This window comes from Pundamilia nyererei, unplaced genomic scaffold (genome assembly GCF_000239375.1).
Source record: "Pundamilia nyererei isolate P.nyererei 1_Seehausen unplaced genomic scaffold, PunNye1.0 scaffold00215, whole genome shotgun sequence".
Taxonomy (NCBI): Eukaryota; Metazoa; Chordata; class Actinopteri; order Cichliformes; family Cichlidae; genus Pundamilia; species Pundamilia nyererei.
Window position 1 is genome coordinate 98,426 of NW_005187616.1, and position 27,137 is coordinate 125,562.

Below are 27,137 nucleotides of genomic sequence, written 5' to 3' on the forward strand. Positions count from 1 at the left end.
AAAATGAAACAGGAAAGTACCGCAGTGTAATCCATTTATTTCAACAAAGTAACTGTATTCTGAATACCAGCTTTTTAAACGGTAACTGTAACGGAATACAGTTACTCATATTTTGTATTTTAAATACGTAACGGCTCTACATGTATTCGGTTACTCCCCAACACTGGCTATACCACATATTAGTATTGTTTTAAGGACCTTAATCAAAGCCTGTAACCAATGTACATTTACTGGAAATATCATTTATACATGTTTTCCTCATACTGGTGCTGAGCGTGCAGCATCCACAGCATGAAACAATTCACACCTGGATTCACTTTCTCATTGGCTCTGCCTCTTCGCTGCTTGTCCTGAATCTTTTAATGCTTTTATTTGCACATGTGACCAGTCAGCATGACTGATATACACTTTATTGGTTATTGGGTCAGCAGTTATTTCAGACTCATCACTTTGTGGACGGTGTGACTTTAAAACAAGAATAATGTAGTTTATTGTTTTAAATATGAAGCATGGCTTTGTATTTCTGTCTGTTTTCCAATAAAAATTAACACTAAAGTGACTTTATTTCTATTTATTTCATAAAAGAAGACTTTAAAATCTTCTTTTATGTGTTAATGAGTGTAAACTGGGTGCAGTCACCTCCACTCTACTGTAAAAAGCAAAGATAAAGTCACCGAATCTGTTTCCTGTCATGTGCCTGTGACAGACAGCCACAGCTGCCCCGGACCAAAATACCACTGGGGGAACCGACCCAAACAAGGGGTACCCACATGCACCACCTCATACCTCCATCACCTCCCTCCCTCTCTTACCGCTCTGCTGAGGTGGTTCAACCCCTTCAGGGTTATTTTTGGCCTCTGCAGGGGTCGGCCTAAGAGGAGAGAGAGAGGGCACCCGAATGTTAGTGAGAGTCCTGCACTCCCTCAGCCTGTCCCGCCCTCGGCTGCTTTCTCCTTCCTCACTGTCTCCTGTGTGTTTTGTTTGCCCGGCACAATGACTGTAGGGAACATGGAGCGAGCCGAGCTGTTTGATGCCGGGAGCAAAGGTCGAGGCTTGAGGGCCGCCAAAGAGCTCAACACGGGGGAAGTGATCTTCTCCGAGCCCAGCTTTGCAGCTGTGGTCTTCGACAGGTACGGGTCTCCTGGTCGTTCTGGGTTTTGCATGAACACGTCTCAGGTGTACTCAGACTGTGGGCGTTGGTCACCATCTCAGGGTCGTGACCTTCCTTCTAGACCTCTGAATTCTATGACATCAGCAACACGAAGGCCATCGAGGTGTCATGTGAACTTGAGCGTGACATAGTTCTGGATCCAATGTGAGGAGGCTCCAGCAGAAAGGATTATGGCACCTTTACAAGGTTTAACGTTCAGGTTATATTAATATAAGATCAGATTTGAGAGTGTAACGGCTTTTAGCATCACATATGGAACATAAAAAAGCACATTGTGGTTGGTTTCAGGTATGCAGTGATCTGCAGGTTGATTCTCACTGTTTAGTTTGGCCTCTGGAGACAGAAAACAGACCTGTCCCCGAAAATCTGAGAGGGATGGATGTTTGACAACGCAGCAAAAGTCAAACTGGGACACACAGGAGGCCATTGCGACGTCATTAGGAACTGGATTGATGTGGTCTGCTTTGCTGGTTTCAGTGGTTTGAATAAGCTGCAGCCATCTGAGTTTAAAGTCGTTCAAGCTTGGTTTTGTTTTTTTGGCGCCAAAGTTGACAGTTGACCTTTTGACATAGAAAATGACTCTTGTGTCCAAATGTAGGTAAAAGAGAAAAGATTTATCCAGCAAATTATTGGAAAACAAACATCCAGAGAACCAGTTTGTTTTTTCTGTTCCTCTACGAGGACATGGAATCTTTGATCTTTATTGAAACTATGAGATATTATGATGAGGGCCTGCAACTGTAATTTCATACAAGAAGGTAAAATTTTTATGCCTTCGTTAAATGAACTAAAGTTATTGGATCTCAGGATCAGGCGGGAGCTGATTCCTGATTTTTTTTGAGCGTTCTACATGTTTGCTTTGGTTAGTAATGATTTGCTGATGGCTAAAATCAGCTGGTATTAAAGGGAACACTGGTTTGTTGATGTGCTAGAATACCAGACACAGATCTGGTAGCAGTGTTAGTGTTACAGCCTTATAAGAGCTCGTATCTGCAAGACGGCAGCTCACCGAAGCAGGCATGCACTGAGGGTTTCTGCACAGTGTAAGGCGGGAGCTGTCCAAAACTACAAAGAGACTGAGGACGCTGTAAGTGGTGAGAGGCATTAACAACGCTGCTTGGCGTTGTTTTGGACCGGCACAGAGGGCTAAATAAACAGTTTACACACAGACCTGCAAACTTCTGTGAGGTTTAAAGAATGATAAAGAAATGAGAATCAGGGAAACTAGAAAAACAGCTACATACTTTCATTATTCTCTGAACATAGGAGCACTCCTCAGCTCTGTGATTTTACCATTAACCTGTCTGTGTTTCTCTTTCAGTTTGGCCACCCAGGTGTGCCACAGCTGCTTCCGCCATCAGGCCAATCTGCACCGCTGTGCTCAGTGCAAGTTTGCCCACTACTGCGACCGAACCTGCCAGACCGCGTGCTGGAACGAGCACAAGCAGGAGTGTGGCGCCATCAAGAAGCTCGGCAGCGCGCCCAGCGAGAATATTCGGTAAGAAAAGGTGCATGACAGAGACCTCTGGGTTTCCCACCATCGAAAAATGTGCTAACATCTGAAACGTTTTTGCTTCCTGGATAAATAAAGTTTGTAGAAGAGAAGGGAAATAAACTTTGTATGAAAAGACAGATTTTCACTCCCCTTGAACGCTTACAGACTTCACACATTCCCTGCAGTTAAGAGCTGTTTACAGGCCGCGAAGTACCAGAAAGTGTGCTTAAACTAAGATTTATTAATACCGGAAGTGATGTTAAATGTGAAAATGCAAGGTTTGTCCAAATGTGCTCAATCTTGTTTTGTATTTGGTTACTACCAGCAATCCCATTTATCTGTTATCCCCAAATTACCTGTGACTCATCTAAAGCTAAGATTGGCATTGGATTTTGTTTTAGCCACGTGCTAAATAGGTAAAGTTTCTTTTGGGGTTGGGTTCAATTGGGGTGTTCCAAATTAGGTGGACCAACCCAACTAAAAAGCTTAACCGAAGTCTAAATAGGTCATTGGGGACCTGGTTAAAGCCTTTGCTGCTGTCATGATCAGAAGGTTGAACTTCCAGGTATCTGAGGCTAATAAATCAGCCAGGCTGGGGGTTTGTGTCACATGATTGTTTTAGAATTGTGTGTCTACAACAAAATCCCAGTTACACCTGGAATCATTGCACTACATCATGCGTTTCCTGCCAGGTTTATTGTCCTGGACTATGATCTGGCTGATATTCCCAGGAATCTTGGACATGGATGAATGAACCTTCAATTTCCTGTTTCTTCCTGCGACAGCTTGGCAGCTCGTGTGCTGTGGCGTATGCACAAGGACACGGGCATCGCTTCCGACAGTCAGCTGATCTCTGTTGACCAACTGCAGGAGCATGTGGCCGACCTGGCCGCCGAAGACTTTAAGCAGCTCCGGGCTGACGTGCACAAGTTCCTTCAGTACTGGTCTTACGGGACGAGGCAGCACTCTGTCGACTATATCTCACACATCTTTGGCATCGTTAGTGTTTCATCATTAATCACCAAATCCAACATCCTAGCCCTGCCCCTGCTTCTTCTTACCCTTCCTGCCATCTGTGTCTGTTCTTGCAGATCAAGTGTAATGGATTCACCCTGAGTGACCAAAGAGGGCTGCAGGCTGTGGGTGTGGGTCTTTTTCCCAACCTGTGCCTGGTCAACCATGACTGCTGGCCTAACTGCACCGTCATCCTCAACCACGGGAAGTACGTATCCGAGCTGCGGAGCCCTGCTCCATCATGAAATAAACCTCTCAGGGTCATTTCATAAAAAACACTACAATTTGAAAAAATCTTACTGAAAGCACGCAGAATTTTATCCTCCTAACACTAAGAAGTTGTTTATTATGTGTCTTTTGCGCTTGTGACGACTTAATTTACAGATATATATGGAGGCATATATTAGGGAAGTAAAGTACAGTAATAAAGCCAGAGTCTGGCAGATTTAGTGGACCACACCGATGCTTTACTTTAAACAGAGCGCAGCGTATAAACGTCTGACTCTCTTTTCTTTGCAGCCAGTCAGCTGTGAGCTCTGCTCTCCACTCTCAGAGGAGGTATGTTTTGCAGACGTTCACCACTCGTTCCGACATATGACTGGCTTTAGTGAGAACACACAGAGACACACGCCAGTGTTTATTCCAGCTATAACGCAGAACGCTACATACAGTTTTATTCTCTTTCTGTTTCTCCTGTGAGGCTGAGGAAAAAAACACAAATATTAGACTGAGGTTAGAGTTGCAGTTCCTGTGATGTCCACTGGAGGCTCCCTCGAGAAGTGCACAAGTCCCCATAGGACTTGTGTTAAAATATACAACTTCACAGCAGAAATAAAAATGTCTACAGCCTGGTACAAAATCAGTTTTGATCTCTGTGGATAGTTTCCTCTTCATAGCATCTGTGCAGGTTTGGTTGCACTAAAGAAGTTCTTAGACGTGAACTGCTTTTCCACAAGAACTTTTGAAGTTTTCAGTTTAATAACACAGTGTCTACAGGATCCACCTAAGGCTGTTAACCACTAAGGTTGCATATAGCTAAATATCCACGTTAGTTCAAATATAGTGTATCCAAACAGTAGCCAAAACGTCACTAGTCTCAGGGCTGCATTAGGTTTTTACCTTACAATTCTATGATTATAAACAAGAGATCAACCTGCCCCATATCTCTAAAAGTACACTTGTATGCAGAGATCATAGTGAACATGGACTAATCAACTTCCAGGATTCAAGATATTCAGATAGGTAACAAAGTCCAGTTTCCTCCGCTATAAAACAATTTACATGCATCGTGGTGTCCTCAGAGTTGTCCCTTAAGACGGTTGATAACCATCGTAAACCCTCACTGGGGTTTACTGAGACTCTACACCACATGGAACCAAATGTCTTCACCAAACTTAAAGAAGTCCAGTCACTTTCTGTTCAAGCTCCTTAGACTACCATGACCTGGATGACTGAGAAACACCATCCGGTCCTTCTCTGTCCCAGGATTGAGCTACGGGCTCTGGGGAAAATCCCTGAGGGAGAAGAGCTGACCGTGAGCTACGTGGACTTCCTGAACCTTTCAGCTGACCGCCAGAAGAAGCTAAAGGAGCGTTTCCACTTTGACTGCACCTGTGAGCACTGCAGCAAGCACATCGAGGATGACCTGATGACAGCGGGTGCAGACAGCAAAGTGCGAGGGCAAACATTAGACTGTTTTTAAAGTGTATTTTCAGTTTATTACCTCGACTTTTCTCTCATTCTCTCAGCCATCTGCGGATAAGGTAAAGGAGGTAACAGTCTTCAGTAAGGAGTCTTTGGAGAAGATTGAGAAGTCACGTGTTGAGGGAGATTACAATGAGGTACACCACGCCCCTGTCAGCTTCCTTCCACCTAACCCTCTCTTGATGACTGTTGCCATGCTTTCGTTAACTCCTTCAGTCTAGTCAGCATCTCTCCTTTCCTTTCTCAGGTGCTGAAGTTGTGTTATGAGTGTCTGCAGAAGCAGGAGAATGTCCTGGCAGATACTAACCTGTACAAGCTGCGAGTGCTCAGCATCGCCAGCGAGGTCCTGTCATACCAGCGGTCCTTCGCCAAGGCAGCAGACTATGCCCACAGGATGGTGGAGGGATACAGGTTAGTGCTGATAATAGACTCCGTATCATATCAACATAGCCGCCAGGTTTGAGAAGTGAGGCCAGTCTGGAAGCGCTTCCATGAGGCAGACCAGAACAGCACATTTAGGAGTCCCGATGTCTGCTAAACTCTCTGCAGACCTCCATAATTAAACTTTGGTAGGTCATGCATGGGAGCTAGGGTCTAAAACCATGTGTGAAATGGAAGAAGTTTGGAACCACCAGGACTCTTCATAGAGAAAGTGACTATCTGAGGTCTTGATTGGGGAGCAACGATAAACTGGTTATTCCAACAAAGCTTCCTCTGAAGAGATTAGGGATAGCCATCTCAGTAGCTCATTAATAGGGCCCTTCTGTTAGAACAGCTGGAAAGACCCAGACTATTAGACCTGATGAGGCAAAAAATTCAGTTTTGAGGTAAAAAAATAAAATAAAATCAGTCCCTGCCTGTAATCTGCTAAAACTGCCCCTATAGTAAAGCATGGTGGTGGTAGCATCATGCTGTGTGGTTGCTATGTTAGTAACTTGGACATGGAGGCTGGTGTAGACTGAGGAAAAAGTAAATAATACCTCTGGCATATACTGGGTTTGCCCCAGGACCTTATCCTGGTAGGATGTGTCCTACACTTCACTTAGATTGCGTCCAGGTGGCATACTACTCAGATACCAAAACCGCCTCAACTGCCTCTTTCAATGTGGAGGAGCACAACTCAAATGGTTGCAAACAAAGGCTACGTTCTAACGCTTTTTATCTGCTGCTTCTGAGCTTTGAAACAGTCCATCACTTCATAACAGATCTGCCTAAACATCAGCGCCTTTTAAATGAATGCATGAGACACTACTTCAACCTGGCCTGTAATCCTGCTGGAGCTCAGAGTTAATATAAAATAAATCTACAAATAATTTATAATATATACTCATTGCTTTAGAGTGTGTATGTAAAGCATCTAAAACGTTGATTTTGGATGACTTTCGCCCCCTTTGCTTTTGGAAACAGGAAGTTGTACCACCCCAATAACGCCCAGCTGGGTATGGCCATTATGCGGGCAGGTGTCACCCACTGGCATGCAGGGCAGATTGAGGAGGGCCACAGCCTGATCTGTCAGGCCTACCGCATCCTGATGGTCACCCATGGATCCAACCACGCCATCACCAAAGACCTGGAGGTCACAATGCACTCACACGTTTGGTCTTTAAGTGCTATAATAAATTGTAAATTCATTGATTTCACTGTTTTTGCTTTAGGGGATGCGCACACAGACCGAGCTGGAGCTGAAGATGTTCAAGCAGAACAAGGCTGCGTACCAAACCATGAGGGACGCTGCACTGAAGCACTGAACACCAGAAACCTTCACCGCTGATGCTCCTATCTTAACTGTCCGCTGACATGTACATACCGAGTCCCCTAAAGCTCTGCAAACAGCCCCTGAGCAGAGATTGATCTGATTGCAAAGCTGCAGCTAGTAATGCAATATGCTGCATGTATGTACAATAAAAGTGGAGATACATGTGCTGTAACTACAGGCATCATTAGTGTTTATCATTCAGTGTAAATTTTATCTGCCTGAGTAATGCATCTACACAGCTCGCTGAGCAAGGACAAGGTTGACACTCCTGCTTCTTGTTGAAATACAGTCTCACAGTCTTCCCCGATGCCCAAAAACCTAAAACCAGTGGCTGAACTCACGGTTGCTACATCCTTTTTTTACTTACAGTCTGTGGTTTAGCCTCATCATTTATGTGTAATCTCACTGACAGACCAACAGACTCTTTGGAGGAGGCAATTCTCTTTAATAACTGACAGTTTTAAATCTTACAGTAAAGCGACTTTAAAGGTTAAAACTCAGGTAGCTACACAGTGCAAAATCACTCAGCTGAAATCCTGAAAACATGAAAAACTTCACTTTATTCAAAGCAGTTTTTGCACCGACACAAATTCTATTAAAAAGGGAAAAGACTGAGCAAGAAAACTGTATCAAAACAGCTGGGAAGCATCAGCATCACAACAGATCACAGTGAGCCCTGAGAAGCACCTCTTCATGGGCGTCTGCATAGAGGTCAAAGGTCGTACACTAACAGGGAGTATTGCTTCCGGTATTTCACCCTCATCGCTCCTTCCTTTTTGCCTTTAATTTAAAACTCTAAATTCATAGAAACATAGAAATCTCTCTTTAAATAAAAGCAAATGTTTGAGATTCATTTTTAAATAAAGTCAACAACAAAAACAAAAAGAGGAAATGAGGAGGTGTGAATGTTCATAGCCGCCACACAGAGGAGGAGACACACAGGACTGTACATTAGTGTTGCACGTGTAAAGTCACATCAAGAAGACCGCCAAGTCTTCAGAATCCTCTCCTGAGAAGCTCCGCCCCTTCTCCCTTCTCATTGGATGACGCAGAGCTCAGTGCTGGACTGATTGTGAGGCTCCTGCCCCCCCTCAGCGTCTCTAGGACTCCGGCCGTGCTCCTGCGCCGCCCCCTCCTGATCGCACAACCCTGGCGGCTCTAGGCTCTGCCGCAGCTCCATCAGCAGCTCCTTCCCGTCACTCGAAGGCAAGTTTCCAAGGAAGTACTGTGGCGCCAGCTCCACAAGCCTATGAGGAATCACGATAGGCGTCAACAGAGATGCTTAAGGGTGATAATAATCAGCACTAAGTGACAACAGCGTCTCAAAACACGACTCTTTTACGCCCTCATCCTTCACAGGCTGCTTGAGGCAGCTGAGCCTGATTTTTAAATTAGATTATAATCTGCTCAGACACTGGGATTAAAAATGTTTTTCACTTTAAAGTTGCATGAAGCCACTTTTTTACTACATTGCAGGCAATTTGCAGCTTTAACTCACATCTGTGGGTGGACGTCAGAGGCGATGCGAATGCAGTTGTCGCGGGAGATGGTGAACTCGTGATAGAGGACCCAGCTGGGGGGGTCGGGCCGCGGCTGTCGACACAGGTAAGAGGAGAAGGGGTGAAGGTGAGCCACGTGGCGGTGAGTTAGCAGGAGGTAGTTACCGGAGCCGTCCACATCGTGAGCCACCTGAGGAGGAGGAGTCAGTGTTACACAAATTCACCAAGTTGAAGAGCAGAAATATGGGTAAAAATATTTTTAAAATGAGGAGTTTACTTTGAGGAAGAAGCCTGAGATGAGAGCCCGCTTGATGTTCGTGCAGTTGTCTTGGCATCCGAAAGTGGGAGGAGAAACGGGAAGCTCTATCCGCTGCATCACCTCCAGCAGCTGCGCCCTGATCACCACAGCCAATCGCAGGGCGGCGTGACAGAGGAAGTTCGTCGTGCACCAGGCCTCATCCTGATTGTCTGCAGTGATCACACACAGGCCGGCCAGCAATCAGAGGAACCAGCAGAAGCAGTGAATTTCAGGACTTGTACCCAGAAAGCAGTGAAAATGTTTTGGGTTTTTTTTTCCTTTAGGCTTCAACTTGATTAATGTCAAATACAGCATGGAAACGGGTCCACGGGCTGTTCTGTTAAATTTCTGTTTCATGGAAAAAAGTTGCCTAAAGCTTCTGAAAAAGATTGCACCATCACTGCTGAGCACAGTACATCTGTGATGAAGGTTAAGTGTACGTACGCTCCAAGAAGGCATTATATATATTGATGAGAGTCATGTGATCTCCCTCTGTGTGCATCAGAGGCCTCCAGTGTGTGACGGCAGCCTCCTCTCTGCTGGGCTCTGCAGTGACGAAGCAGGAAGGAGCTGCAACAAGAAAACACAAAGATCAGATCAAATGTTCTTTATTAAAAGAGTCAATGTAGAACGAATGTCTCTCATCGGGCTTCACTTCCTGCAATGCTTGCTTACCCGTGAGCATCGCAGCTATCGTGAGCAGCTCGTCGACGCAGTCGTACTCGCAGGCGGCGATCAGGGCTTTCGCCAGCGACGGCTCCAAGGGCAGCTCTGACATTATGATGCCAACCTCCGACAGGTTTCCGTCGTCGTCCAGCGCTGCCAGATAGTCCAGGTCCTCCAGGGCCTGCATCAGGGCCTCAGGGGCTGGGGGGAGGGGCAGAGAGAGGAGGGCATGAGGGTAAATCCAAACTACTACCAGTTTGGACTGTCTCCTTAGCATGGGTACAAACGTGTACCTCCTTCACTGTGTGCTCTGTGGCAAAGAGGAGGTTTGCAAAAAGTCACCTGGTCTGTCCAGGAACTTGCACTGCCCCATGTCAGCAATATCCAGCCTCTTCAGCAGCAGCACCAGGTGGCTGAGGTTCTCCTCCATCACACCTGGACAGTGAGCCTCCGCCATCCCCTCTTCATACAGGGACTGGGAGTACAGACGCAGGCACAGGCCTAAAAAGTGAGAGAAGTCACACAGTTAACAGCCATGGTGAAACACTGCAGGTGTTAAAGGTATTTTCTGTAAACTCCTGTTTAAAAATAGTTTAAATCCTCCCAGAATTATCCAAAGCAGCCAGCAGAGTGTGAAGAAAGATACAGAGCTACCCTGTCCATGTAATACCAAACTTTACCATAAGATGGCAGCATGCAGTCTGCCGAGAGGAACTGCACTATAACTACATGGACGACCCTGTTTTACACCTCACAGTCACCTAAAGTTAAAACCATTTAATCCCTGCTGTATTCTGCTCATGTTTAATGGTCTTCTTTTACTTCTGTAAAACCATCACTGATACATTTATGCTATCATCTACTGAAAGGTTTTGGAAGTTACCGTTTGTCCCTAAATCCTGCACTGAGCTTATTTTGGGGGATTAGTTAGAAAAGTTAGAATTTGTCGCTCCCTTTGCCTTTAATCAGTTGGTAAAATTACATCTAAACTAAATCTCAGTGAGCTGCTGTCACTAAATCAATTTCAGGCCATTTAAAGTTACCCGGCAGCTGTTCAGCCTGATTATCACTGTTCAGCCTGGAGCGACTGTAAAGATGAGCTGTTCTGCTGCCTTAAAATGGTAGATACTGCAATACACCCGATCATCAAGCACTTAGTGACAGTGGAAAGGAAAAACTTCCTTTTAACACGAAGAAGCCTCCAGCAGAATCAGGCTCAGGTAGGGGCTGCACCTGCTGCGACCAGCTGGGGGTGCGAATATGTGAAACTTAAAATTAGATCAACGGTCACTTCAGACTCTCACCACCAAAGTTGAGAAACCAGCAGGTGACATCATGGCAGCTATGGACATCTTTTATTTACAGTCTATGGGAAATACCAATGGAGTTTTATCTTTCAGTCTTTGAGCTGTGATTAGCTCAGTCAGTGCTTCATAACTCTTCAGCAAACTGTTAACCCTCAGGAAGCATTTGTGTGGGAGTGAAACCTGAACAGATGCGTACCTGGAAGGTGGCTGTTCACCCTCTGAGTGCGCATGTCGGCCTGGTGTTTGCTGATCGTCCTCAGAACCTGAGAGTTCGCTCTTATTTGTGGATTATAAACCTGCCACAGAACATTAATTAAATTCAAGCTCAAAAACAGGCCTGAATATGCGTAAAGCTTATTAAGTGATAATAAAAAGAGTACTTTTACATGAAATATTGCTGTTGATACAAAAACAAACTCACATTTTTTAGTTGGAGCCCCATGTCGATGACGTAGCGAACTCCGGGCAGTGAGAAGGACGCCTCTGCAAGTGCATCGGTGAGGATGACTTTCCTTTTTTTGCCCACACCTCCAGCTCCCAGTGCCGAGCTGTCCTCAGAGCTGCCGTCCTCCCTCAGAGTGGACGCATTAGGGTCAGACTCGTAGATCCGCTGTGTAAGCCCACCCAGTCCGGCATGGAGGGGGAGGAGTCGCAGAGCGCCGAGCTGAGGACTCAAAGCTACACACTCTTTCTCCAGCAGGGTGGCGCACTCTTCTATTTCCTGTTTAACAGAGAGGAGACAGGACACGATCAAATCCACTGTGAGGGTGTGATTCAGGGGACACGTTTTCATCACCAGGCTGAAAAAGCACCAACAGCTGCAGTTCCCCTGATGTCCACTGGGGCTACAGCAGTGAGGCCCCATACTCTCCCGTGTTAAAGTGCCTGACATTAAAGCAGAAATAGACATTTACAACCTGATACGTAACCGGTTTTGCCTCCATTGCCGATTTCCTCTTGTTTGCGCTGTTGGTTCCTTTTGGGGCATTTCTCTAAAAATGAAACACCTTCCACAAACAAACAAGCACAAAAAACCCTCACCTAGCTTGTGCTCTGTGAGGTTAAATGATGCTCCTGCCAAAGTTTGATGGTTTTAGCTCTCTGATAGAAGACAAAGAAGTCAAAATATTCTAAATAAAGAGCACACTTAACAGAGTGAATGTTTTTAGGTGGCCAGCTGTCACCTGCAGCTGTCCTTCTTTTCTAGCGTTGCTTCTCCAAACTGAGGACGAGCTGATTGTCACTTAGTGGCAATTTAAAAAGAACTTGACAGTGTTCCACTCCAGGTAATCCTAACTAAACCACCCTCGAGGGAGACAAGGCCTCAACAGTGAGTGAAGGAGCAGGAGGTGTGGTGATGTTGACACAAAGGGAGTTTAAATGAGAGTCTAAAGTGAAGGTCAATATGTACAGAAAGCACATGAGGGATTTCTGCATATTTGTAGTTTCATTTGAGCTGAGACATCAGGCGCCTCTCAGGCGGAGCTGACCTTATTTCACTGCTCTGCAGGACAAAGGTGGTGAAACTCTACAGCTCAGAATAAAGAATGAAGATCGGTTTGGGTAATTTGCTTTGTGTTAAAGTGTAAAAACTAAACACTGTGTTAAAGGAATAAGATCAGGGGTCATTGTACCAACAGACCCAGGCGTTGTTTACTTTGTTTGAAACAGAGATAGCTCAGTAGGTGGTTCCATGATTGGAAGGTCGGGGGATCGAATCCACCGAACCCTGAGGTACCCCTGAGCAAGGTACCGTCTCCGCACGCTGCTCCCCGAGTGCTGGATTGGTGGCTGCCCACTGCTTCACTGAGTGAATGGGTTAAATGCAGAGGACTAATTTCCTATGGCATTAATATAGTGTACATCATTATTAAATCAGTCTTTGGTTTAGTTTTTGTTAAATGAGTCATGCTTTCCTTCATTAGAGGTTGTATTTAAATCATTTTCATGCCTGCTGATGTGGAGATTAATTTTTAAAGATATTCTGTCACAAAAAACCTCGGAGGATCTACTTTCTTCTCCGTGGCTGTTTACTCGTGTACCTGTGCACTGGCCAGAAACACCATCACGTCTCCTTCCTCTCCTCTCCGGTGCAGATCCAGCACCATGTGACAGGCGACGGCGGTGGGTTCCTTTCCCGCTGAAAGCTCCCTGTACAGTGTCTCCACCTCCACGTTCACAGCCTTCCTTTCCGCTGCTCCACCCTCTTCCTCCTCCTCCTGGTCTCCATTAGCAGGCTCTGAGGGGAAGCTGTCCAAGGAGAGGTGAGGGACAGAGGGTCCCAGGAAGGTGGCGAGCCGAGGGGCGAGAGTGGGGTGAGTGAGGAGGACCACTCGGAAGTTGTCAGGCCTTTGGCGGCAGACGTCGCACAGCAGGCCAAGCAGCACGTCTGTGGGCACTGTGCGCTCCTGGAGCTCGTCCAAGACCACGACGCCGTACTGATGCAGCAGGGGGTCTGACATCATTTCCTCCAGCAACAGCGTGTCGCTGACAAACCTGCGGAGAGGGCATCAAAACAGGACACGTGGATCAATCTCAGAGGAAACTAAAGTATACAGAGAATAAGAATTGATGGTGAGGCTGTGGGCAGAAGAAAGGCAGAGGAATATTTTCATCCAGAACCAAAGAAATCCAGAGATGCGGAAGTTTAGACTTTAACATGGATCCAATGTTTCATGCAGGTTTGTTTCAGAGACTTTTCAAAGAATAACAAAAAGGAATAATTTGATACTTGCTTCCTTGTTGTGAGTGAAATGAGAACAGGGAACGAGCAGCAGTAGCTCCGTTCAAAGCAATCCTTATTTATCTTTTATCGAGCCTTTATGTAACCACTCTGTTCATCTAACTGAAACGAGCCATTTCAGCTCCCGTCTTTTTAAGACCCCCCTGATTGATCACCTTCTGGAAGCCTGCAGAGGGGCATCATCCAGTGCTTATAAGATATACTGCCTGTACCTGCTGGATTAGAGTGTAAACGTGATGGCAGCTGATCTTGAAAGCAGAAGAAAGACAATATCTAGTGTAAATATTGAAGCAAAGATTCAGAGCAGTCTAAGGTTTACCGCAGATTAATTACTTTTACTTACGATTACCTAATTGTTTGATACTGACAACAAGAAGCAGTGCTGCTCTGTTCTATGCACTGGGTGCCTCATTTTTTAAATAACATTATAATTCACAATAAAAAGCATTTATCTTAAAAATATATTGTATCTAAAAAGGTACAATAGAGAGTAAAGGAGAAATTTCAGAGTAATCTGAATACTTTTTATTTGCCACTACAGAAATGAAATTACTTTGAAAACAGCGTAAGATTTCAAAAGGATCTAACCTGAGCATGGTGTCAGGCGTGCAGCCGTCATCGTTGGGCACTCTGTAGCCGACCTCCAGACCCAGGCTGAGGTCCATCTCATCGGCCACGCGCAGGGCCAGACTCACCGCCGCCACCGAGTGAGGCTGCGAGCAGCACACGAGGCCATGAGAGAACTCGTAGGAGAGCGCGTACTCCACGCACCACTGAGGAACCTGCAGTGAGCACATGGGAGGACAGAGGTCACACAATGTTTTTAGACTTAATAAAGTTCTTCAAAGCCTATAATTCACACTATACTTGCGCAACATCATGAGCTTTTGGATGGACTGCTGTCATTTGGCTGTAAGCATTCAAATTCTGAGTGCTGCTTGTGATTGGTTCTCTTGCCCTCGTCTGCTAGTCAAGTCTGCTCACTGAGCCTGCCATGGCTGCGACCAGACAACCACCGCCATGCTGCATGACCTCAGACACCACAAGAAACCAGTGCACAAGTCCCAAAACCTGCACATGACCTACGTTTAGTCGTCTTCAAAAGGTGCAGAAACCAGTGGGTGACATCACCATGGCTACATCCATCCCTTATTAACAGCAATAAATAAACTGCCAACAAGTGTCATCCACGCATTACCAAAGAGAACAAGCTGGGCCTTAAATGGAGCTTAAATCCATATTTAATCAAAGCTTTCATTTGATCTTAAGAGGAGGAGGGGGAAGCTGATGGGGACCCAAACTAAGAATAAAGAATTAAATACAAAATAAGCAAAATATTCAGACCCAGAATAGACAAAAATGTACCCTTATGACACGTTTTTGTTCTTCTAAATTAAACCTTGAAGAGGAAATCAGGACTCATCAACACTGAGTAAAAACAGAAGAAATTACTGACATACAGCGAGCGCACTGAAGGGCAAAGGTCAAAGTGATAACAGATATGTGACCCAGATTCAGGTTAATAAACAGACAGCGCAGATAAAGGCTGTAACACAAAAAGAAAGACAAAGTGATGGTATCACAGAAAACAGCCGATCAACAGAGACCGAAGCAACGAGCACATAAAGACTCACAGGGAGGAGGAGGAGGAGGTGGTGCTGGAAATGAGATCTGCGGGTGTTTCAGGACGAAATGAGCGTTCAGGTTACAGCACAGCACTGTGAATCTATCACGTTGGTTTAATGGTGTCATTCATTAGCCTGTGGGTGGATGCAACTATGGAGCAGGTATGTAGATAACCAGATTGTCCCTGAGAAACAGACCCAGCACAGAAACCACCACCAGGCCTGCAGTTCCTCTGATGTCCACTTGAGGCTGGCTCCACACACGAGTCATGTTAAAAGACCGGGTGTCAGACTGGACACATACAGCTCAGTCTGATCTTAAATGAGTGAGACCAGTAAAACCACCGTAAAGCACACAGGCTTCTAAACCAGCAAAACTCAAAACACAGTTTGAATTTACAAAGAAAAGACCAAAAATCAAGCCAAGTGTAAGATAAAGAGGGATTATTTTGATGCAAGTCATGCAAAGCGTCTCTAGTAGAGTCCAAGAATGAAAATATGGATTAGGAAATTTTCTAAATGGGAGCAACTGGGAGGCAGTCACAGATCTGACTGACTTTGTTACATTTTCGAAAAAAACAAAACAAAAAATGTTTTCCTGCCTGTGGTTACCTGCGTGCTTTTCCCAGACCCACTGGGCGCGCTCAGTAGGACCATGTTGTGGCTCTCGAGGTGCTCCAGCAGACTCTGCCTGAGTCGCCACACTGGAAAGCGCTGCCTCTCCTCCAGCAGGGCATAGTATCGCGAAGAAAAGGGCAAACCATCATAAGGGTTCACCTCCAGGTCTCCCAGTCCTTCATCCTCACCGCCTCGACTTCCTCCATCTTCTTCATCGTCCAGATCCCCGCTTAAGAGGGAAGACACGGACAGTGAGTCCAGAGCTGTGGAGGGCCGAAGTTGGGAGGCAGAGGCAGTGGAAGGCTTTGCTGCCATTGGTGATGACATCATCAGCAGGTTATCTGAGATTCCTTAGATTACCTGCAGAGAGAAAAAAAGACAACTAAAGGTCACAACGAGCAAAGTTCACCAATTCCTGCAAAACCAGAGAGGAAGAGTCTGAGGGCCCAGACTACTTCCTGAGACTTCACAGGAACCATCATGTTTGGTATGTAGCTGAGGAATGTGCGTCTCCGCCCAGACGCCACCGTGGTCATCAGACAGCTGCAGCACACACCCGCTGGGTGCCTGCTGCTCGGCTCACTTATTAATGTGTGAGGAAGCCAGAGAAGCAGATAAAAGCACAAGAAGAGGGAAAACACTGAGGTAGGGATGTGCAGCGAGAGTTCAATTTTTGATCTATTTTTAGATCATGATCACGCCTAATTTCTCCAGCGGTCCTCAGGGTTTGACTCAGTTCAGTGGGAACTGCGAGGTGTCTTTATGTAAACAGCAAAAAGTACTCTGCATGGCCAAAAACATCCAAACACACACAAAGCAAAACCAAAACCAGCAGGTGGAAGTTAAACAGATGACAGAGGCCGTCTACAGATTTTGCTTCATGTGCCACACCCTCCTCCACCTCCCTTTCCCTCCTGCTGACCTGCGCCCCTCCCTGAGCGTTTCCTTTTTGTGTTTGTGTGGTTTCAGGTGTGCCGGAGTCAGACCAGAAGCACACCGGATGACAGCAGCTCCATAATCAAATACTCAGCCCTGCCAAATGTGCCGGCGCCAAGCCAAATTTATCCACCTGTGCTGCTTTTCAGCACTCGGCCTTTGTTGCTGGTTTCCCAACATTCATCCTTTTCTATGTCTTCTTTACAGTCTCCAGATATGCTGTTAATAAGCCTCCCTTCCCACTCCACACTAACCCCCCTAATCCTGCTCCCATCTATCCAGACAGCACATCAATAGATTTTATTTAAGCCTCTCTGCAGCTTGAGGACATGTTTTTTGATATGCATTATTAATTATCATTAAAAACTCCTCGATTGTGTTACGGTGACAAAAACTACTCAGACCGCCTGGATACACCTGCTCAGTAGCCCACCCACTTCTGTTTACGAGGAGCAACCAATCAGAAGAGGACTGTATAAGATGAAGGAGGATTATTTTTTAATTTGAAGCATGCTAAGCTACTCATATGCTCAATACATAGCTTGAAATGAGCAGAATGGATCTGTTTTTAATGAAAGATGAGAAACAGAAGCAGGTCGTTCATGTCGATGGCTGCTTCCTTGCTCTATTCAGCTACTGAAAACTGTTGGGTTGGATGTGGCTGGGCTGAACCCATCATATCAGCCTCTGGCAGAGGGGATATTCTAACATGCCATCTCAGTCACACAGAAGCTCCACCCACTTCTGCCAATAATTAAAGAGAGAATAGCTAAATAAGACCATTATATAATAAAGAAGGTTTATTTTGAAGTGTGACTCATGCAAAGCTATTCAGTTCAGTCCAGAAATAAAAAGTTTGGAGCAGAATAAGTGGAGGGGATTATCTAATATGAATCACTCATGGGTGGAGCCACCACCAGGTTCAGGTGTTAATGAAAACCACTGATTAGATTTGGATGACAAACAAAAGACCTTCTCTTGTGACTCTACAGCAGAGACAGTGGAGTCTCTGTTTAGGAGAAACTCGGGTTTAAAAACAGTCTCTGAGAAATAAGCCTGTATCAGGGTGATGTGGCACCGTTCTGACCCTTAACCTTAATAAGCCCGACGAGTCTATTTAAGCAGACTAATGTCACAGCCGCCCGCTCCTCTTTTCTTATCTCTGAGAGCCATTTTAATGCCAACGGGTCACCTGACTTGGCCGAGAGGGAGGAAAGCCAGCACAGCAACGAGCCATCACAGGTACGCCTTCTTACCTGAGAGACATACCGGTCGACAGGTGAAGAAGCCCCGCTGAACCAGCCCGCCCTCCGCTCCTCCTGTTGTTGTTGCTGTCGGTTCAGAAAAAAAGCCGGCTTCACGTACCGGACAACAGCGAGACAGAGACCGGGACAGACATCCGCTCACCGGCCCTCTCCGTGAATCTTCCCCGGGCCCGCTGATCTCTTCACTGCTGACAAAGATAACGATAAAGACGGAGGAGGAGGCGTCTGCGTTAGCTGCCAGCCGCCATGTTGGCACGTCGAGCTGTCAAAGCTCGTGTTACTTTGAGGAAACCTCGGAGAGTTCAGAGCGTGACAGAGAGGCGTTCACGGAACAAGTTCGACATTTTTACTTGAGTAAAGACAGCCCAGTTAATATTTTCTTCTATTTTCCCTCCCACATTCCCTTTATTTGTTTGTTTTTTACTTATGAAGAAATTAAAATTATGTGTATTATTTGGACATCAAGGTCAGCAGTTCTGTGGCGCGACAACGAGACATAACCACGGTAATACAAGAAGAATCAAGATTGTTAAAAACAAATGAATAAAATAAAATACAAAAAGTGTACAATATCACACAAAAAATGAATAAATATTTAAATAAATCAAAACTTTTTGCCTGTCTCCTTTGGATCTTTAGTCATCAGAGTTGTTGCCTGAAGGCCAAGAAAGTGGATTTACTTTACCAATTGGATCATCATGGCCTTGCCATATTGGTCAGTTTGACTGACCTTTATTATAATTCTATATTTATTTAATTTGATTTTCGGTTGTTACAGACATGACTGGGGGATAAGACAGGGAGAAAGAATAAAAGAAAGAGAGGGAGAGAAAGAAAAATAGAGGGGAGAAGAGATGGTGAGAAAGGGGGGAAGAAAAAAAAGAAAAACAAACAAAACACCTGGATCACCTGTATGGAGATAAGAGAAAACAAACAAGAAAGAGCAACATAATAAATACAACACCATCACAATAAACTAGCTAACAGTAGACGCTAAATATTACATGTTATTGTGCAGTACGCAAGATCGAGAGCGCACAATGTGCTTTGAGGTAGCAGCCAAGAAAGCTGTAGTTTGTGTCTGTGAACACCTGTGTGCACACCTGTGTGGATCAGCACGCTTGTATTCCAAAGGTTTCTCCATGTAACGATCTGCTAGGGAGTGTGGGGAGCCATAGCCCCGCCCCTCAGGGCATGAAGCAGGTATGGAGGAGATTCAGGCCCCAGAATACGAATGAATGTTAGTTTTGATGTTTGATGAGTAAGATTTAAAAAAATTCTTTATGTAATTTTATACTCATGTGTCTGTATTTCATATATTTCTGTATTTTCATAATTAATAGTTTCGATTGATTTATTTCAGTATGTATACACTGATTGTTATGTTTTAAATATATTTTAACAATAATTTGTTTAATTCTGTATTTTTTGTGTTGATTATTTATGAAGATTTATTTTTAAATATTTATTTCTTCATTTATTATGGCATGATGCAAGTATTTATTCCTGTATCTGTATTTTAAAATTTGCTGTACTACACTGATATTTATCTAATATAAAGTATATCTATAGCCACATCCAGTAAGCAGTTTAATTAACTAATTTATTTATATTTTTGCACATATGTATTCCTGTATTTTTATATTTATTTTTAAATCTTTATATTTCATTAATGAAATTTATAACTCTATATTTCTCATTTTTATAAATATATTTGGATATTTATGTATGTCTACATTTATTTAGGTTCCTCCACCTTCCTTTCTGTATTCATATATTAGTATTTACTTTAAACCATATGTTTTTTCAGTCATTTGGTCACAGGGCAGCTTAAAGGAGCCAAAATGAGTATATTTTATCAAAATAAATGTGCAATCTTACCATAATTTTTGACAAAAGTGATAGTGACAGGAATATTTATCTGTTGGTGTGTGTGTGTTCTTTTAACCTCCCTCAAATCTGGAAAACTTTCACATTTAAAGTAGTGTTTGTAATTGCCATCTGGAAAGTTTAATTGATACATTCCCCAGCAGAGGGCAGTGTTTTACCAGTGGCTGTGTTTAAAGGTTTCTTCAGCTGATTCCTCTTCAACATGACACACAAAAACAAAAGTTGTAAAATTATTCCAGGCCCCAAAAGTTCAAAAAGTACTTGATCCTGATATGTAGGTGCCAAAATATGATGAAGAATGACATACCAAAAATGTATTTGTACAAAAATATGTGGATTTGACATTTCAGGGTGAGCTGTCATGAAAGCTAGACTGTTTTTATCTGTTGACCAACTCATAACTTAAAAATACATAAAGGCCTCAAACATCCTTTTAGTGTTTCCATGACTGCATGACTACAGTGATAAAAACAGCAGCTGAGACGGTTAAAGTCATAGAATTTAGCTTCATTTTATTTGTCACATACAGTTTGAAGCTGTGGAGAGACGGCTTCGTTTCAGGTGTGAAAACACAAAAGTCATATGACACCACAGACCAAAGTCCACCTGAGGGCTCACGTGATTCCTTTGCCATCAATATCATTCACTAAATCCTGATAAGCAGGTTCAGAGATCAGCGACGTGCTGCCACAGTCACCTGACCTGAAAACTGTTTAATGTCCACTCAGGTGTAGTAAGTCATGCCGTTCTTCCTCGCCACGCTCACAGACTGGATTGTCTCTCTCAGTCTGTCCTCCCAGTCTTCGCACCAGTTCTGGCTCCGCTCCAGCTCCTGATAACGGGTCGGCAGCTTTTCCAAAGCCAGCACCGCCTCTGGAGGGTCAAAGGTCAAAGCTGCCTTCTCCACTGCTGCCTGAAACTTGGCCGGAGAAGCAGTTGCAATGTAACATCTGTAACGAGAGAAAAGTGGACTTAACACGCAGATGTCACATGCCTCCCAGCAGGTTATTACTACTGCTAACTAAGTTTATTAGAGCGACTCAGTGAACTATCAGCTGATTATTATCTGTCACAGAATAAAATATCTGCAGAGGAGAGCCTCAAGAACAGCGTGAGCACAGGTGATATGACTGAATATTTAAACTTGGCATGTCTGACCTGTTGAGCTGGGCACTGTGAGGACAGTGGTAGTGATGCCAAACTGCCACAGCTGTGTGAGGACACAGCACATACTGGTTCTCCTCCCAGCAGCTCTTCATGGTCTCCAGGATCCCCTCGTCCGTCACTGTCCCCGTCGACAGAACCTGTGACAGCTGAAAAGGAAAAAATCAGATTAGAAGCTCAGAGGAGAAGCACTGGCGTGAACCAGCTAGGTGGCAGGTACCAGTCTGCGGTGGTTTTCAGGCAGCAAGTGTCGGCGCGAGCGCTGAAACTCCTCCATCATCGTCTTCACTTTGGCACCGTCTCTGCCCAGCAGCAGCCAGAACACTCGCTCCATGTTGTATGGGTCCTGCAGGAGACAAATAAACCAGAGACATGTCACCTGTGTCGCCACCCACCTGTCAGTCAAAGAGGCCACGCCTCTAATAATGGAAACTTTAAGCATTTATACAATTTAAACAGGTGAGACCAGGTGAGATTTACCCCTGTGCAGCTGATATAAAGGAGGAAATCTGCTGTAAAGTTGGACATTTTAACTGACTGTCAGAGCTTCAAGTGAACATCAGAGGAACTGTACTGTAATAAAATGCTTAAGCCATCAGGCTGTCTGAGGACTGGAGGAAATAGATACACTCTGCACACATGAGCAGGTGTAGTGTCTCTACCTGGATGTCTATAGCCGGGGCCAACGTCTGTGTGACATTAGCCGCCATGGAAAAGTCACCGCTGGTTACCATCCTGTGCACGATGTCATTGGAATTCACCATGGCAACCAGTTTCAAGGGGAGTCCCATCTGCTTTACGATGAGGCCGGCTGACCAAAAAGAAAAGAGACAGGAACAGCTTTTATAAGGAGGCACTAGTGTAAGGACAGAGAGACAGACACACAGAAAAAAAAGAGGACCAAAACGACAAGATTATTACAGCTGTTCATAGATTCTAAGAGTATATGATTTAACTTTAATACAGAAAAAGAAAGAGAAAGAAAAGAAGGGTCTGGAGAGAACTGAGCAAAATCACAGAACTACTTGGTTAGTGTTAGAAAAAGACTTTTCAGAGTCTTACTGGCAGCTGTGGTGACACTTTTCTTCTTAACACTCAACAAAATATATGTGCTGCAGACAGGAAACATACTGACTATTGGAAACCATCAGTTTCAAAATAAGAGAGAAAGGTTTTTTGGTGACTATTTCACATTTTTCCATGAGACCTTGCAGATCTATGTGGCCCATCCACTGGGTGTGCACCTGCGAGCCTGACCTCAGGTCCCAGTAATTCTGTACAAAGCAAAGTGATGTGCTCGCTTGGTCTTTTCTTCATAGACGTCTTTGGATCATACTTAGTCTACTTAGGACGTAGGATAAACTTTACCCAGGACCAAACAGAGTGTCTGCAGTGATCAGGACATTGCAAAGGTCTGCTGCATTGAAGAGAGCTGAGCTTCTGTTTTGATAGAAAAGTTGATCCATGAAGTTCAAGCTCAAACATCACTAAGCTCCTCCTCCTTTTCTGACTGATGGTAGCGTTAGGAGAATCCACGGTCTGTGATATAGTATCTGCAGATAAATCCATTTCTTTCTGCATCATCAGGTAAATTTGCATCAATTTACCTCATTTCATGGGTATGAAATCGAACTGTGGAAAAACTTCACACTTTAAGAAACAGGACAAGGAGCTTAGAGAGGAGTCGATGCTCCTCCACATCAAAAGAGTCAGTGAAGGTGGTTCAGCATCCGACCAGGATGCCTCCTGAACACCTTCTAGATGTGGCGTTGTGGGAACGTGCGACTGGGAAGAGCTCGGGATGGATTGTAACGATAAAGAAAAACATTATTTGTGTCATATTTGGAAAATTCTTGATGTTTCCTGGATGCTGAGGACACTGACCTGCAGCCAGGACCCAGATAAGCAGATGTTATTTTTGACAAAATAATAAATAAAACTGAGTAACTGAAATCTCTCTTTTTAAATAAAAATGGTTTTAAAAAAAGTAATGCTGGTGATTTTACTTTGGCTCTCAGATCAGTCTGACCAAGATTTCTCACATGGATGAGAAATCTTACATTATCAACCCACCTGCGATGTTTCCTGCCCCTCCCGTGGGAACCACCACCTCTAGCTCCGGCAGCGCTGCGCCCACATCGTCCTGCTTCACCCCACTGAGCTCCAAGTAGGCGTAGACGAAGTGGGCGAGCTGGATCATGACCCTGGACCAGTTCACTGAGTTGAGGCTCATAAGGCCGTGAGACTTAACAAGCTCCTGGTCGGCAAACAGGCGGCGCAGTGGCTGGTCTATGTCATCAGAGCTGCCGTCGGCTACAGACGGAGTGAGATTGATTCAGAGAAACTTTATAACCATGAAAAACGTGGCTGTTTGAGCTTCTCTGCGTGTACCTGCAAAAACATGGACGTTATCCTTCAAGCAAGAGATCATGTGCTTCTCTTGCACTGGAGTGATGCGTCCACGGGGGTAAACCACCACCATGTCCAGCCCAGGGAGACCTTTGGCGCTCTGGATGGCCGAGCCGCCGGTGTCCCCAGACGTACCTGAGGATGACATTTATGCCAGTTTTTCACCTGCATCTAGTTCTCTGGTTTTAACCCATAATAAAAACATGTTTCCCTCTCACCTACGAGAACAGTCGCCCTGCGGTTCTCTTTTTGCAGGAAGTAGTTTAGGAAGCGTACAGTGCAGGTCATAGCCAGGTCCTTAAAGGCCAGGGTGTCTCCATGGAAGAGCTCCAGGACGGACAGACCCCCCTTCAGCCGGGCAATTCGAACTACCTCCGGCACAGAGAAGCCAGACAGGGCTTCACCCACGAGGACTGGGAGAGAGAAACACGGGAAACAGGACTCACTGATTATCTGATCAGTTCTACCTGCATGCAACGGTGAATTTTTCCCCCCAGCTCACCTTCCAGGTGGTCTCTGGGGATCAGCTGAGGAGTGATGAACAGTGAAGCAACCTCCACCACCACTTTGGTGTAGGACAGCCCCTTCCAGCTCCTCAGGGTGTCGGGGCTCAGCAGAGGCAAACTCTCCGGTATGAACATCCCTCCATCTGGGGCATAGCCCGAAAACAGCACCTCCCGGAAGTCCCAGCCCCTGACCCCCCCACGAGTACTGCAGTACTGCATCCTACACGCCTGTGAAGGAAGGTAACAGTCATCATATCCTGGTCTGAGTTCTGTGACATCATTCTGCATCATCTGCCAGGGTGCACTTCTCTGAAACTATGTGTGTGTTTTTCTGTAAAGCAAAAACTTATAAGAAAAGCTTGAATTTAAGCCACACTTTATGTTGTTATCGGTACAGGTTCATCAGCAGTCTTGACACAGACAATACCAACATGTGAATGGGTGAAAGTTTTGACTGCCATTGTACACATCCTTGGAAAGCAGGACTAAAACGCTAAGAGTAAATAAACATTTTTTTTTTTCACAATTTTTCTTTTTAAACGATTATGGAAACTTAGTTCTGTGTGTGATTTTTGTGTGTGACTTTTATTGTGAAAGGGACCAGGAAAAGCCTGTTTTCATGCATGTGTAAAACAAATCAGCTTTGTCTGTGGTGACACAGAATAAACAGATTTTAGAGTAAACACAAACATGTTGTGACCTTTATGAGTTATATTAAGCAGTAAATGAGCACTTTAAATTTTACTTATTATTATTTTGTGGCAGATATTGTTCCTACAAAGAAAGCCCATTTCACACTGCCAACTATAAAACACACACTTACCGCTCCGCACTGAGCAGAACTGCTGCAGTCCTTTTTTCGAAGAACTAACTCACAGAGTTGCTTTTTAACCAAAGCTTTCTAAACCTCGAGGCATGGCTCTACTAACCAGGAAGAAAAAACCTGGACTTTGGAACAACCGTCCTGAAACCAGGACACACTTACTTAATATAAAGTCAGTCTAACTAAGATTTTCCCAGGTTTTCACACACATCCATGTCAGCGATATTTTCTGAATTCACTGAAAATAAAACACAGTGAATAACCGTCACATGATTCTAACATAAGCTTTGGTTCTCATTATTTTGATTGTGTTACATAAAATCTAACTGTTCTATCACGTGAACAGTGTGAAGCACCAAAACACCCACCTGTTAATCGTGCACTAACAGTGATTTTAATAAAATGCGGCAAATAAATCAGAGCCATCAGACACATGAAATTAATCTGGTACTATAACTATTATCAATCTTGAAGCTCAAGTTAACCTTCTTTTGAAAGTCTGCCGTTTTAAATTTGTTTTAAAACTTTTTTTTTTACCACTAATTTGAGTTTTTTTAAGGTAAATTATTCTGAATCAGTTTTGGTGATGCAACTGTTTTTAAATTAACCCTTTCGGCAGCAGCAGGTTTAAGTGAACCTCTACAAGAGTTTAGGTGATTTTTGAACAGGGCAGCCTCCTGTGATCAGGTAAGAACACAGGTGCGGGTAACACCACACCTCCTGAGGCCAAAGAAATTAGATTAAGTGAATATTTGTAAACAAAAGCGGTAACTTCATGTCAGCTAACATTTGTTTATCCTCTGCAGGGTTTTCTAATCTGTTTATACCTATATTAATATGCTGAGTGGGGTGCTGCTAAAGCAGTTTTCACATGACTATGGTTGCATTCACCACAAGCCAAAATAGAAAAAGCAATCAGGACTTCATAAATAAAAATCAGTTTAACATAGTGAATTCTCATCAAACATGCAGTGTGTGCGGTTCTGTGTTCACTAAAATAGGCAGTCATTAATTTTAAGCGTTAGTTTTTGCTTTTAAAGCCGCTAAAACTAGCCAAGTTACCTTCAGTCTCCAGGGTTCCGAAGAAACGATGGGAGAAGTGAGAAGTGGCCGTTAGCTTAACGTTTTTTACGGAGCAGGGGAGGGAAACAGGCGCGTGTAGGCAAAAACATCTTACTCTTCTTTCTTAGTGTCCCTCTTTTGCTCAACTGAAAAAAACAAAACCCTACTTTAAACACATCTAATAGTGAAGAAATGTGAACTTTGTGTGAAGCTTATTTATCCATAAGCAGCATTTTCATCAGCGAACTGAGCTCATTATTGCCCCCTGCGGTGGGAGGATGGAACAGCACCCGCTGGTGTTCAGTATGGGAGAGCAGCAGCAGGCCCTTTCTGTATCGGAGTTGTTTCAAAGTTATTTATGCATGTAATAAACCACCCGTAGTAAAAGCAATGCGCTGTTGTCACCTTACCTGAAGAGTAATGTGTTTCCTGTTATTTAGGACCATACGATACACAAATGCCCACAACGCTTGAGTAAAACTAATTAAATTATGCAAAAAAAAAAAAAATGTTTTATTGATGAATTGTCTACACTTTCTGTGCAGTAAAAAAACACAAACAAAACAGTAATGTGGGTCGAGGATGTCTGATTAATTAAGTCTTTTTGTTTTACTCTTACCCTGCAAGTAAGTGTGTGTGTGTGTGTACGTACATAGCTACTGTGATACCACCCACTGATTTCAGAACTCATTTTAGAGCTTCAGTGTTTGTTGTGGCCGTCACACCATGTTAGATAATTCTGTTAATTCTTCAAAAGGCATCAACAAAACAAACATGGTCTTTAGGTCTTTAGGCACTCCAGCTCATTCCCCTAATATACTACTAACTTTAAGCTTAAGTACAGTTTGAAGGAGTGAGAACCAGCGTCAAGATAACATTAGAGCAACTGCAGCTTTTATACTTCAGTGCTGGAGGCTGGTGCTCGTTTCGATCTGTGATAAGAAAAACATGTGGTTTATCAGTAATGATGTGTGAAACTGTCTGCTGTAAAACATGACTTAATCTCAGGGTAGGCCCAATCTAAGGCATACATTACTTTTACTGTAAATGAGATCATGATTGTAAATAAAACATGATAATTATTTGACCAAAGACTTGAAACTAGCAGCTGAGATCATAAACTCATCATGAAAGTATTTACAGAGGCCACAGGAGAAGTAGGGTCCTGATAGACAGAATTTTACAG

The 27,137-nt window shown here is 44.2% G+C and overlaps 3 protein-coding genes across 3 annotated transcripts; 1 reads left to right on the top strand and 2 right to left on the bottom strand.

The window, feature by feature from the left end:
• The first annotated feature begins 803 nt into the window (after window positions 1-803).
• LOC102197434 (histone-lysine N-methyltransferase SMYD1) lies at window positions 804-7,313 on the top strand. The gene is made up of 10 exons (XM_005748147.2): window positions 804-1,130; window positions 2,493-2,669; window positions 3,452-3,665; window positions 3,758-3,888; window positions 4,200-4,238; window positions 5,166-5,352; window positions 5,429-5,521; window positions 5,632-5,795; window positions 6,792-6,960; window positions 7,040-7,313. Exons 1-10 carry the CDS (start codon window positions 994-996, stop codon window positions 7,130-7,132), a joined length of 1,404 nt encoding a protein of 467 aa, XP_005748204.1. The 5' UTR covers window positions 804-993; the 3' UTR covers window positions 7,133-7,313.
• A 361-nt stretch (window positions 7,314-7,674) lies between these two features.
• dqx1 (DEAQ box RNA-dependent ATPase 1) lies at window positions 7,675-18,147 on the bottom strand. Its single transcript, XM_005748149.1, has 12 exons — window positions 18,089-18,147; window positions 15,891-16,256; window positions 14,242-14,435; window positions 12,953-13,406; window positions 11,332-11,631; window positions 11,107-11,206; window positions 9,946-10,104; window positions 9,613-9,804; window positions 9,382-9,507; window positions 8,917-9,107; window positions 8,639-8,829; window positions 7,675-8,387 (listed from the first exon to the last, which is right to left on the bottom strand). The coding sequence occupies exons 2-12, from the start codon at window positions 16,224-16,226 to the stop codon at window positions 8,177-8,179; spliced, it is 2,454 nt and encodes an 817-aa protein (XP_005748206.1). The 5' UTR covers window positions 16,227-16,256; window positions 18,089-18,147; the 3' UTR covers window positions 7,675-8,176.
• A 2,332-nt stretch (window positions 18,148-20,479) lies between these two features.
• On the bottom strand, window positions 20,480-26,222 carry thnsl2 (threonine synthase-like 2). Its single transcript, XM_005748150.1, has 9 exons — window positions 25,952-26,222; window positions 24,063-24,294; window positions 23,779-23,973; window positions 23,543-23,695; window positions 23,225-23,464; window positions 21,814-21,962; window positions 21,372-21,497; window positions 21,146-21,300; window positions 20,480-20,937 (listed from the first exon to the last, which is right to left on the bottom strand). Exons 2-9 carry the CDS (start codon window positions 24,283-24,285, stop codon window positions 20,712-20,714), a joined length of 1,467 nt encoding a protein of 488 aa, XP_005748207.1. The 5' UTR covers window positions 24,286-24,294; window positions 25,952-26,222; the 3' UTR covers window positions 20,480-20,711.
• Between the last annotated feature and the right edge of the window lie 915 nt (window positions 26,223-27,137).